The following is a 13688-nucleotide window of genomic DNA, read 5'->3' as shown; positions in this document are numbered from 1 at the left end:
ACACGACACAGGCTATAATCTGTTTTCTAGCCAGTCACTAGTCTAGGTACCCTTTTAAAACAGCCAGAGCACTTTGAATGACATGCTAACACATACATGTTAAAAGTGATCTTGAACGTTTGGTCACTTGTTTGGTATATTATCAAACAGTGAGCCTGAAACTTGATTAATTTAAAGTTAAGGAAAAATGACTCTCAAACTGACTCCTGTTTAAACTAGAGTCAAGAAAGTGTGTGTGTGTATACTGCGCACTTATCCATTTTACTGAAATACAGTAAAGCTTATTCACATTGAATATTCAAATACATTGTGTCTAAAGTAGTCAATAAATTTACATGGGGGGTCTATATTCCACTTAACTATATGTTTGTTTAATACAATGTTTCTTTTCAGTGTTCTTAATCTAATCTCCAGTTCTTTCTGCAGATGGCGTGTATCAGACCACTTTTTTTGGGCAATTTTGCCAATAGCTCATTCAACATGTGACTGCTGACACTGGTGCATTTCTAAACTCTTAATGACAGTCACATTGGTATTAGATAAGAAAAAACACCTATCTATTATGCTAGGAAAAACTGCACAAAAGGAGTGCAAATATAGAATAAAATACAGAAGTACAGGATTTTACTTTTTTTTTCCACGTGCTAGTAGGCTTATTTTTAAATCTGTAAAAGAGCTGTACTATCACTTTCAAAAAATGCACTGTCAACTTTTCAAAAAAATGGCAGATCATCTCCTCCACTTTTCTTGGTTTGCTCTTTTTTTCTTCTGCATCTTTCCTTTTGTGCATTTCATCATCTTGTCATTGTAACTTGAGTAGTCTAAAACTTACTACAGTTACTGCACTGAGTCCAAAATATGGCTATGACTGCTTTTTACTAGCTTCTGGGTTATTACTGTTTCTTTTGTCTGCTTGCTTGTTTTTTCTGTAAGCTCTCTACATGCACGTTCCCAATGAGGTCACCCGTGCTGGCGTAGAATGAGGCTTATAAAAATACAATTCATTCCAATGTGCACCAAATGAATGTTTGCATTAATATACCTAAAATATATGTACATTAATGGATTTTTAATCTCTTAAATGTATAAATGTTTAAGAGTGTACAAGAAGCTTTCTAAGCAGTTTTTATTGCTGCAAGGTTACAGTTTTGCTCCCTTCATATAAACCATTTCAAGTGCACATGAGAAGTATGTTCAAAATAATGTGACCCTTTTAACTGACATCTAATGAACATTCAAATTGGGGGGGGAGCAGAAAAGAAGAAACTCATTACTACTTGTTCAAGAAAACTGTATTAAGCAAATCCCAGTGAATTAAATGTGGCTTATTTTATGAAATATTTGAATAGTATTAATATAATTGGTATCTTTCTGAAAATTTCTTTATACCTTTCGATTGCTTCTAAGTTGTTGTTAAAACAGTATTTGAGAGTAAACTTTGAATGAAATAGTCATCTGAATTTAAGCATTCATTTGCTTGCTTTTTTTTTTCCCCACACAACTCCTTTACAGGTTTAACAAATAGATTTTATGACCTGGTAATTCTACCAAATGATGCGTTACCCCTTGTTTTTGCTGGTTGTTCTTCTGTTTAAGAAATCTGTAATCTGTTGGGGAGCAAAATGTTATATGCAATTTGAGTGATTAACTGTGCAAATGATTACAGAAATTGATTTGTAAGTAACCCATAAGCTGAGATTTTGTTTACATAAATTTTGGCAAGTGTTACAGAGGGCAATTAATAACAATTGGGAGTGATCTGCGAGTGGAATTTTGACTACTTTGACTATATGTGATATTATGATAACTTGTCTGACAATATAAATATGAGAGTAGTTCTGCACTTTCTCTGATGCTGGCCTTTTCAAAATTCTTTTAAAACTGATACATATTTCTTGAACCAAATAAGAGTATCTTTTATTTCTGTTGCTTACCAGTAGTTTAAGAAAAGTCTTGCTGTGGTATACTTAGAGATTGGAGTTCTCATGTTTGCTTTGTTTTCATCATATTGCTCTATTTTTACACAGAAAATGGCAGAGGATGCTTCTGTAAAGACTTCTGCCAAGAGCTGCCAAGCAAGCAATGGGAACAACAATATTTCTTCCCATAGTCCCTCAAGAAGCTGTGTGCAAAACATCAAAGAACAGATACCGAAGTATCAGGTAATGTTCATTACTTGCTTGTATTTATCCTTTTTTACTGAAGAAGTTTGTATATAAAAGCCTTAATTTACATGCATTTAATGACTAGTTATATTTCCAGTCTATTACAAGTTGAGATTAACCTTGAGAGATCCACCCTGGTTTTGAAGTGTTGTAGAATAAGAACACGTGGGTACATCTTAACCTTTTGGTCTCTCTTGGTCTTGCCTTTCAAAAAGTTACAAAAGGTATTCACAAGCATTATTATTCATGGAGGTCATAAAAAGCCCTATTCTGTTCTTGTTTTGGAAGACATCTGCCTATGCTTCAGGTCAGTTCTGAAGAAGCTGTTGAACGTGGTATATTAAAAGTCCCTTTAGTCTGTCTTACTATGACATGAAACTACGAGAACTATTTTTTTAGGTACTCTGGCTGTTTCTCAGTAAAAGCGTAAACATTTCATCTAGAAAAATGTATCTTGAAGCATATGTAGATTGAAGTAGGATTAAAAAAGATATTTAACTAGAAGGTAAGCAAATTCCTTCAGAACTAACAAACTTCTCTCCTTATTTGCTAATGATGATCAAAACAAAATGATGTCCAAAACAAAATACGAATTTGGTCTGATTATACTTAGGAACATAGTCTTCACAATTTATTTTCCAATCAAAAATGTTTCCAGGAGGCTTTCTGTGTAAGGGCAGGGAAGGATAATTTACCTATTTGAATAAGGAAGACAGTTTAGTGCTTGGGGATCTAGACCACAGAATCTAAGTCCTATGAACACCCACAGGTTTCATAAAACACTCTGCTATGTGGGAGTGTTGCTGGACTCAGCTATTTCCTTGGAAATGCAGTAGATCTTTTTTCTTCTTTCTTGTCTTTGAAGGTCCCCCTGGAACGAGGGTGACAGTGCCCATCTAGTAAGCAAAACAGTATGTTTTCCAGCTGTACTTGCTTGTACTTGCACTCAGTGTTAGAACCACACAGGATCTTAGTCTGCAGGGTAAACAGAACTTTACTTGTATTCTCCATTGAAAATGTGGCACTATGGCACTGTATGAAATTGAAATAGTATGCCAAGTTATTATTGATTTTGCTCTTCCCATATTCTTGTCTGTATAGTACACCAGACCAGCCTCTGATGTCAACATGCTTGGAGAAATGATGTTTGGCTCAGTGGCAATGAGTTACAAAGGCTCCACCTTGAAAATTCACTATATACGGTGAGTGTCCTTTTCTGTGATGCAGTCTCCTGTCAGGCACTTGGAATTGATGACTCACTGAAATGACTGTTTATCCTTTCAGCTCTCCCCCACAGCTGATGATAAGTAAAGTCTTCTCAGCCAGGGTAGGAAGCTTCAGTGGGAGCAACAATAAGTAAGAATAATTTTTTTTTTCTTCTCTGTTCAATGCAGTTGGTTTTCCTTCTTTCTCCTTTTGTAGTCCTTCTGTCACTGCTTCTAAATTTGATTTAGCCAAAGTGGAAATGTCTTGTAGGAAATCAGAAATGGCAGCTGTGGAGAATGATTCTCCTGATAGATCCCAGCCAGGCCACCCAAGTGTAAAAAATAAAATCTCTCAGGGTTTCTGCTTCTTAATTTGTCTAGGACAAGCAATAAATTTCAGAGGCTAGGTGCTTTGGACCATCAAAGCCTCTGTCTCTTCCTGCTGCCAAAAGGGTGAAGAAGGTATGTGTTAAAGTTTTGTATCGCTGTACCCCACTTCTGTTTCTTCAACAGTGACAGAAGAGATACTGGTTTTCATCTGTTTCCTTTTTCCAGAAGTGGGCAAATGTGAATAAGCTGAATCCCAAATGTGAGATTCAGAAAACTTACTGGTCCTTGAGTTTGGTTGTAAAGTTAATCTTCAGCCTTCTTTTTTCCATAAAATGAGCCTAATTCTCAAGCTGGTATTAATGCCTGTTAATCATGTTCTTAAAGAACACTGGCTTTTCCCCCTTTTTTTAGCTTGCAAGATAGCTTTGAATACATCAACCAAGATCCCAGCCTGGCAAAGCTGAACTCAAATCAGAATGGTTTGGGAACCTGTCGCAGTGGAAGTAATTTAGGTAAATATTTCCAGGTTCTATGTCTTTCTGACAACGAGGCCATCTGTTCGTTCAGTTTGGGTTTTTTCTGTGCATCACCTTCTTTCTTTAGATTTTTTTTTACTTTTTTGCATTGCATTTTCTCTACATTGCTTTTGTTTCCTAGGTGTGTTACAGCTGTGTAGCAGCAAACTGCTGCAGGGTGTGTCTGAAGGAGGTCCCCTCCGGCTCATCCGCAGTGCTTCTTTCTTTGCAGGTTTGTGTGGAATGCCAGCCACAGTGTGACCCATCCATATGCACACACAAATCCAGCTCCTCCTGAATCCTTGCGGGACATAATTACTCTCTAGAAACAGAAAGGGCTAAAATAGTGACAGCAGATGTATCTAACATACTTAAAAATATTTCTTCCAAGAAAATAGTTAATTGCTTTTTATTAATATATCTTTTCCAATTCCTGTGTTTAATTTTAAAGGTATTTTTATGCAGTGTTTAATAATAAATGAGCCCTTATGTTTCTTAGGGAACTTATGTTTCCTGGCTTATAGCTGGTTTCTTGCTGGTGTGCAGGTGTCTTGCTGGTGCACAGCTTTGTCTTCTCTTACCTCTTGCTACTTTGTTTAATTTGATGGCAGACATTCAAAATTAATTCTTGAGCTAAGTCTGGGAGGCTTTAAAGTTTTTTTCATTTATCAATATCAATTTCTTTAGCTTTCAACACTTTAAACTACGTAAAGTCTCCTTTTACAGGCATACTGATGACCCATGCAGGTGGGTAGATCTTAAGCCTAATTAGTTCTGTTAATTGCAAAAATGTGAACTGTAATATCAATGCAGTTTCTTCACAGCCTTTGCAAATCTTGCATGCTCTACAATTTGAGTAATTCTGCACTACTAACACTTCAATGTAATACAACATAGGCTGAATGTGTCTTACAGTGAGGCTTTGTGGATAGTAAATCTCTGCTCGGGGAGTGAATCAGAAGCTTAATGGACCTTGTATTTGACTATTTCATTATGTTTACCTGTGTAGAATGACAATCTTGCACAGACAAAAAAGTCAAGATGGGGGTACCAATAGCCCTAATTTTCAAAGTATATCTGTTTTTTTTATAATGTAGACTGTTCACATTCTTAAGCTTCTTAAAGATATTTTTGGATTGGGGCAAGTAACCAACTTCATCTAGTAACATGATACTCAGTATGGAAATACTGTTTGCTGCCACCTCTGCTCACACCATTCTGCTTATTTGTAGTAATGGTACAGGATGTAACTTCGCTGTTTTATGACCTTTAAACTTAAACATTTTTTAAATGCTGACAAATAGTGTGAGTTATGTAATATTTTCTATTGATCTGTTTGTTTTAGCACACAGCACGCCTGTGGATATGCCTAGCAGAGGACAAAATGAGGACAGAGACAGCGGCATTGCTCGGTCAGGTATCTGCTGTCTGTCTTGTTTGCCTACTTTTGTAATTACAATTCTTTGCAGATTTTCACCCGAAATATAGGCACCTTATGACCCATAAATCCAAGGTTTTTTGGATCTGCGAAGCAGTTTTCTTTCTGCCTTTGCCCCAAACCTTGATGCAAGAATATTTGTAATGATATTCTCTGTTTACAGACATTATTTTCTGGGTTCTTAACCAATTTATAATTTGGAGAAAGAACTGGCTAGGGTCTTTCCTAAAGCAGGGGAAGAGAAGATGGTTTTGCACTGAATAGGAAAAGGAGATAAAGAGACCGGGAGATGTGCCTATTGTTAAGGGAGGGCAACACCTCTTAGGACAGAACGCCTTTAATGAGAATAAGAAGAGTTTTAGCACGTTCTAGTAGGGAAGATTTATGACTTTACAAGGAAAAAAAAAAAGTCCTTAGGCAGCAAGATTTATTTAAAATAATTGTATCTCCTGTTGCAAGTTAAGTTATGTGAAAAAGATCAGCAAGCAGGAATAATATTTGTGGGAATTTCTTCCCAGTTAGAGTATGAAGAAAAATATTCAACCAGTGCTATTTCTAATCCAGTGTATGTGGGGTTTCTTGCTTTCTTAATAGCATCTCTGAGCAGTCTTCTGGTCACTCCTTTTCCATCTCCAAGCTCTTCATGCTCATCTTCTAGCAGCTACCAACGTCGCTGGCTCCGAAGTCAGACAACCAGTTTAGAGAATGGAATTATTCCAAGATGGTGAGTGCAGCACCTTTCTTCTTACAACAGCTGTTTGGCAGTAATTTAAGATAAATAGGGATTAAGCCTCTTTTCTTTAAAAGGACAAATCCTGTTATTAAATGCTCTCAATTCAGTCTAGCTTCTGTGCACGTTACATAAGATTACCAATATGCCGAAAGATAAAGTTTTGGCTGAACATGAACTGCAGAGCCCAATTCGAAATATACTTATTTTCATTCAATGTATAGGCTGTGTCTGAAGCCACATTCTGAAAAGCAAATTAAACTGTATTTGAAGGAGCAGTGCATCCTGTTGAGATGAAAGGGTTTGTAACAGCACTGCTGCCATGATTACATTATACTATGATGAAGTCTGACTAGTGAGCAGTTACTGAAATTTTGGAGTAATAGCCATGACGACTCTCTTGGCTGGTACAGGATGTTCCTGATGTGACTTCTGCCAAAACAGGAAGAATAAAAAGAGCTGTGATCAAAAAAACTTGGCTTCTGTTTTGGAATTTTATTAGCTTTTGTAGCTCAGTGGCATAACAAAGCATGGAATGCAGCAGACTTCATAGCTAATAAGCAAATTCTTCCCTTGTCAGTTGCAAAATAACAAATGTTTCTTGATTATCTGCTCATATGTACTCATCCACCTGCACCCAGAGACAGCATGGAATTAGCAGAGAGCTACAAGAAATTCCTACTATTTGGCCTCTCTCCCTCTTCAGTGTTTTCAGTTAAGAGAAGCTTAAAAGCTGCCAGTTAAAATATGTAGTCAGTAAAAAACAAAAACAAAACCTTATGAACAGACTTCTTTCCTTAGGGTCAACATTTGAAACTTTTTCCTGGATATTCTCACCAAATAATTTTTAACATGAATTGTGGTGCTAATGTAGCAATTGTGCTTTCTAAATCATGCTTGCAGTTGAGAATAAGCCAGTAAACATTTTGCTTTCAGTAAACTGAAGTACTTTTTAGTGTAGTTTCCTACAGAAATAAGGCTGAGAGCAGTACATGCAAAAAAAAAAAAGTTTAAACATTTAGGGTAAGTTAGATAATTTCAGCTCAGTTTAAGAAGCCAGTTTCACAAATAGAAATTCCCTCAAAGTAACATATTGTTTAAAGGAAAGTAGCCTTCTTGGGTTGCTGCTTCATTGTAGGGAGTAGGCTGTGTTTCTTCCACACTGGAGAATCTATCCTGGGGAAAGATACTGGAAACAAGACATTATTATTTCCGCCATGTAGAACTACTCTTGAATCGGATTTTTTTCTAAGCCAAAAAGCCTCTTTAGATACTTGTTTTGTGATTACTTGCTAGAGAAACAGTAGGCTTCTGGTTGAATACTTCAGTGGCAGCAGAAATTGCACTTCAGTTTGTACAGCCAAGATTTTACAGTCTTCTGACTGATGTTTTAGGCCAATAGCTCAAAGAAAATGAGATATCTAGCTGGAACTCTATGTAGGCAATTGGCAGGCAAGCTAGATTAGCAGCATTGAAAAGGCTTCTCTCACAGACCTAAATTCTTCAATTTCTGTTCCTGGGAAGCAGTACAAAAGCTTGTGATGTTTCTTAGATGCTGACTGACCATCCTTTCCCAACATCCTTGGGAATTTTTGTCTCTGCATGCAAGTTCCTGAAGTTCAAATGAGGTTATGTTTTTGTCTTGAACTCTTGTTTCCCACAAGCTATTTTTTTGCTGGGGTTTTATTGTGTGATTTTCCTGTATTCCTGGGCTCATACTTCTATGATGAGAAACTTCTGTATATTTAACTTTGTCAAACCAATTAAACTGTAAACTACTTATTTTTAGAATGAACTTAGAATTAATGCTTAGCACTCAGGCTTTCCTCTTGTTAATTGCTTCATAGTGGTCTATAAATGCCACAGGCTCCATTTCAAGATAATTCTAATATGAAAAGCCTTCAAGCTTTTAATTACTACTCACTGATACTGTAGTCTTAACTTAAAAAGAAGTTCCAAAACCAAGCTATTTCCATATGAGCTGCTGCTCTGAATGTCTCCGTTTGCGTTCTAATGGCTTTCTTGTCTGTTCTTACCCATTTCCCCCTATAGTTTCTCAGTGTATTAAAAGCTATTATTCAATTAAACTTCATTCCAAAAGAGATTTTGACCATACTATTTTACTCATTAACGTATATACTTTTTAAAGATGTTTTTTCAGTGAAATTGATCAAGAAACTTTAAGCAAGAAAAAAATATTTTTTTCTAAATCCAGCAACATCAATATCTAGCAGTGTAATGCAAGTATTTATGGAGGATCAGGATGAGCAGATTGCTACCCTTTTGTATAATCACAGAAAAACTTATCCTGGGCTGAGACTTGTGGATATCATCCAAATCAGTTGCCTGTGCAAAGGACTGGCTTGAAATTTAGATGAGGTTGCTGTGGAACGTGTCTAATTGAGTCTTGAAAATCTCGAATGATGGGGATTCCACAGCCTCTCTGGACAGTGCTCTCCAGTGTATTGACCATTTTCCCCACATCTGTCATCATCTGCAAACTTAGTGAAGGTGTGTTTCAGTTGGCAGGCCAGGCTGATAGAGAAGGTACTGAGCAGCACTGATTCCAGTATCAACACATGTAATATTGAAAAGTGGCATAACTGTTGAAAGAAATGTGGCAGAGCTATCAAGTCAATAAACAGAACTTGGGGAAATAATAATGGTTGCAAAATAAATAGTCACTGTTTGGGTTTTTTTAGCAGAAGACAAAACATTTTAAACTGAAGTATATCCAACTGAGCTAGGCACTCGTGTTTGTAGGCATTAAGTTTGTGTTTTCACAGTAACTGTTAAGTGGTGACATTTTGTCTTCAGTTAAAATATAAAATTGTTTTGCATGGTTAAGTGTCTTAAAACATCCATCTTAAGATGCTGGAACAATATAGGTTTCATGTTTCCCAACTTCCCTCATGAGCAGCAATACAGATTCAAGAGCATCATGGGCATACTGCTGAGCACCTAGGCAGGTGTTTGAGTGCTGGATGCAGTTCACAGATCTGAAATTACCTTTTTTGCTAACAGTTTTGTGTGTTGTCTCCATTCATTTTTCGTGACCTCCATTAAAAATAAATCCAGAGGGAGGGATCTTGTAATATCTCTGTTCGAGGAAAGTGTTCATACCTCTTTAGGAGCTGGCCTCTTTGGATGTTGCCTACCTCCTATTTGAGCAAACATAGGTCTTAACTGAAAATTTTGTTGGGTAGTCTGTTCAGAGACAGGTGACAGCAGGGTCTTATGTAGTCTTTTACCTAAGAGACCTAAGAATTAATTTCCTTCTGCTATATAGAGAGATATGGATAGAAGACGAATTAGATAGAAGACATAGGTAACTGTCCCAATAAATCTGTCTTACAGGTCCACTGAAGAAATGTTTAGCATGGCTGATGAAAGCTGCAGCTCCAATCCTGCAATGGTTCGGAGGAAAAAAATTGCAATCAGCATAATCTTTTCTCTGCCAGAAAAAGAAGAAGCACAGAGAAACTTCCAGGATTTCTTTTTCTCACACTTTCCTCTTTTTGAATCTCACATGAACAAGCTGAAATATGCAATAGAAAAGGTACAGAATACTAGCTTGGCTTAATGTGGAAAAATAAGTGTCAAACAGAATGAAGTAATCTAGAATCTGATAGATGATGAGTGGGAGAAGGTGCGTGGTTTAAAGCTTCCCTCCCTCCTTACGTGTGTAGGCCTGAGCCCAGTGTAGGAATTTGGCATTTGCTGAAAAAGAGGTGCAGTTTCTTTTCTAGTCAGAATGAGAATGGAGAGTTTTATGCTATGGGTGGTTTTCTTTTCACCATATTTCACTATGAGGTTTTCTTGACTCCTTGGGGACTGTGGAAATGGTGGTATTCTACCCTTTGATGTTTGTTGCTGTCTTCCCCTTATTCTGTCAAAAATGTTCACTCTGATCCCCATGTCTAGTTTTAGGGATTGGTCTCATGAGGTGGAGGGAGGTTGGCAGCTATTGCTGTCCTAAGTGGCTGTGTAGCACTGGGGCTAGATCTTAATCATTTTGACGTGTTAATGAAGCTTAAAAAGATGAAGAATGCGAATCCTTTAAGAAGCTGTTTTGTGTCTTTAACTCTTAATCAAGGCCATGATCTCATGTAGAAAGATAGCAGAATCCAGCCAAAGAGTGCAGGTTTATATCAGCCGTGTCATGGATGCCCTGGGAGAATTCAGGTGAGTTGATGGAATTCTGAATTACTAGGAGAGCTCTTCTCATGCCCATCTAAAGTTATTTGTCACTTCCAGTTACAAGCAACTGAATGCAGGGTCGGTCTTGAAGTTAGTATGAATGAATTTTCTGTGTTGGGTATTGGGTAAATGATTTTTAGAAAGCTTTAGCAGAACCAGCTTAGCTGTTTTCAGAATGAGAGTAAAAGCAGTTCTGTTGCACTCACCTGTACCTGGGACTGTCAGTTAAAGTCTTTCAGATCTTATCAAGAGTTGGCTTATGCTGATGCCTGTGCAGATGAGTGGATTGATTGTTGTATTCAGGCAGATGAGTTGTCTGCTCCTGGCCATAGAGGCTGAACAGGGTAACTGACAAGAAAGTTGCTGTCAAAGACTATATTTTTGGTACCTAAGAGAGGAAGGAATGGCCAGAGGCCAAGAAAGGCAGCCCAGGAGAGAGAGACAAGGCTTTGGTGGGATGGAGTTTCTGTAATGTTTTGAATGTGGAATCGAATCACTGCAGTGAATAAATGGGTTCTGTCCCCTCTCAAAATGATTTCTGAATCGATTCTCTAAGTACAAATACACAGGGGAATGCAAGAAAGGGAAGACAAATACGTAATATTTGAAGACACTGAGTTACTGGTATATTGAATTAAACAGACTAATGTTCTGAGACACTGGTAATTAGTGTGTCTGGAAAACTTGTCCAGTTTTAGTCTCCTAGATCTTACAAAAAGTTAAAAAAAATAATTGATGGATAGAAGAGGAAAGGGGCTACTTGTATTTGAAAGTTTGAAATGTGCATGTTAACACTTACTTTTTGGGAATTTTCTTTGAGCAGAGTTACCATCTGGAACCTATATTCTGTTCCAAGGATCGCAGAGCCTGTGTGGCTTAATATGATGTCCAGCACGCTGGAAAAGAATCAGCTATGCCAGCGTTTTCTTAAAGAATTTACTTTTCTGATAGAACAGATCAACAAAAATCAGTAAGCTTCCCTTGCCTCCTTTTTCTTAAAAAAGCTTTTGTGCCTCCCAGTGCATGTGAATAAATTAAAGCACTTAACAGGATATTCTTTTGCTGATGTTACTTTGGTCATATTCTTCTTCCTAGGTTCTTTGCTGCTTTGTTAACTGCGGTGCTGACGTATCATCTGGCTTGGGTCCCAACAGTAATGCCAGTTGACCATCCTCCCATAAAGGCCTTCTCTGAGAAGCGTACATCACAGTCTGTGAACATGTTGGCGAAATCCCATCCGTATAACCCTCTCTGGGCACAGCTTGGTCAGTAGGAAATGGAAAGCTTCAGACTTCTCTATAACTAGCATCTTTCTGCATCGTCTCCTCTTACCTGAGAGCTACTTGTGATCCAGATGGCATTTGGTGATTTGCCTTGCTGTAAGCTGGGCAGAGCTGCTGACAGATGTCTTGCACCTGGTTAAACAGAGTATCTGGAGGCCTGTTTGTGTAGCCTCAGTGCTCTGCTCTTTTCCTTGGTCCCTTGTTGTCATCCTCTGTTACGCTACCTGGTTAAGTAACTTGGTATAGAAGTATTAAGACGGTGCAAATGCTTTGAATGATCTGAGCAGTTTGGGAAGAACAAGAAGGAACAAACTGAATTGAGGGGAGTTCTCTGGGCCTTGGAGGCCCTTTTATAGTTGAAACTGCTCTGGCTACCTCCTTTTATCTCTTTCTCACAGAAATAGGATGGACACCAAGACAACAGAGAAGTCTGGCAACTGGCAGTACCTCCAGTCATTCAGTTATGTGAGTGGGCTTGGGCCAAGCTTTTCTTTCTATGCCCAGCTCCTCAGACTGTTCTCTGACAAATATTTTATAGCTTCTAAGTTATCTTGATACAGGGGTTTAAATAATTGCTGTCAAATGAGTAGGTGAGTGAGAGCTGAGAGTATAACGCTGCCAGTGGTAAATCCTTGAAAATTCTTCCTCTTGGCAGCAGCTGTGAGTCTGACATCAGGTCAGCCTTAACTTTAATATACTATATTGCCATGTAAAATAACACACACACTAAAGCAATAATGTGACTTTTACACTGTGCTACTGGTTGTGTTTCTTGTTAATTATCTTATGTTTGTTATTCTCAGCAATCTTTATGAAAATAAGAATTGCTGCTTTGGCCAAGTAGTTGTAGTAGAAATGTTTCCTGTTTTAGGATGTCTTTAAAACTTTATGCAGGGGATTAATGGATTAGACTTGGAGGGGAAAAATAGAAGTTTGCTCAGGGTGTTGAGGATGGAGCCAGGCCTGGGGTTATAAAAACCAGCTGGACTAGAGGCGTAAGATTGGCAGTAACTCTTGTGGTCACTCCCAGGAGCCACTACTGGTGACTAGTCAAGAATCTGTTTCTCTTTTTGCCTCCCCAGGCTGTGTTTTGCTACCAGCATTGGCCTAGCCAAGTTCTTAATGCCTGAACTCAAAATGCTTTCTCATTTTGTGTTGTTCTTATAAAGCCCAAAAGCCATTATTAGGTGGTTGCAGTAACTGACAAAGAAAGATAGATGTTGCCCTCTGCTGGTCTCCTTCTTCAGAAAGAGGCGGGGAATAATAAAAAGTCATGAGTCTTAGTGTTTAAAATAGAATGACTTTTTATTAAGGAAAGGATTTTGATGCACCTGTCTTCCCACCTTCAGACCTATGTTTTCATTACCTACAGTTATGTCAGTATGTAATTGTAATTGATATAGTAAGTACCACTGTCAGGAGAACAAAAACATCAGCTTCAATCTAACAGTCTTAACAGTAGGCACTAGTATGTTTTGAAGACCACAATTTTGACTTGATGTATTGTCTTATTAGTATTGGTTTTATATAAAAGTCAATTGTGCAAATGAACATAAAGCCTGAATCTGATTTCTATAGCAACTGTGCTCAACTGAAAAGTAAAAAGGTATCTTTACATTTCCTTTTCAAATTGCTAGTCCTTGTGGCCCACCAGGCTTTGAGGTTAATTCTAGCTGAGTAATCTGAAGCCTTCTTCCCATTTCTGAGGAATGAATTTTCTGGATTGTTAGGCTATGGGGCTAGTGGCAGGGGTGTGCTTAAATGGGGGAAGATAAGATGCTGATGCCACTGCACAGCAGCCTCTCCAGTGCATCACTGGCAT

At 37.9% G+C, this 13688-nt stretch overlaps 1 protein-coding gene across 3 annotated transcripts in view; it reads left to right on the top strand.

The window, feature by feature from the left end:
• The window catches only part of FNIP2 (folliculin interacting protein 2), a 35977-nt gene that overhangs the window by 8361 nt on the left and 13928 nt on the right, over positions 1–13688 (top strand). For 2 of the 3 annotated variants that reach the window (XM_014943589.1, XM_014943598.1), the window contains exons 3-13: positions 2028–2162; positions 3267–3367; positions 3450–3521; positions 4112–4212; positions 4358–4447; positions 5561–5632; positions 6248–6377; positions 9741–9942; positions 10480–10568; positions 11407–11553; positions 11679–11848. In XM_014943589.1, coding sequence (XP_014799075.1) covers positions 2028–2162; positions 3267–3367; positions 3450–3521; positions 4112–4212; positions 4358–4447; positions 5561–5632; positions 6248–6377; positions 9741–9942; positions 10480–10568; positions 11407–11553; positions 11679–11848 — 1309 coding nt within the window. The remainder of the gene's footprint in view (positions 1–2027; positions 2163–3266; positions 3368–3449; positions 3522–4111; positions 4213–4357; positions 4448–5560; positions 5633–6247; positions 6378–9740; positions 9943–10479; positions 10569–11406; positions 11554–11678; positions 11849–13688) is intronic. The other variant, XM_014943607.1, reaches the window with a different exon arrangement.

This window comes from Calidris pugnax, unplaced genomic scaffold (assembly GCF_001431845.1).
Source record: "Calidris pugnax isolate Ruff unplaced genomic scaffold, ASM143184v1 scaffold15, whole genome shotgun sequence".
Lineage (NCBI taxonomy): Eukaryota > Metazoa > Chordata > Aves > Charadriiformes > Scolopacidae > Calidris > Calidris pugnax.
This window is presented reverse-complemented; position numbering and strand designations above follow the sequence as displayed.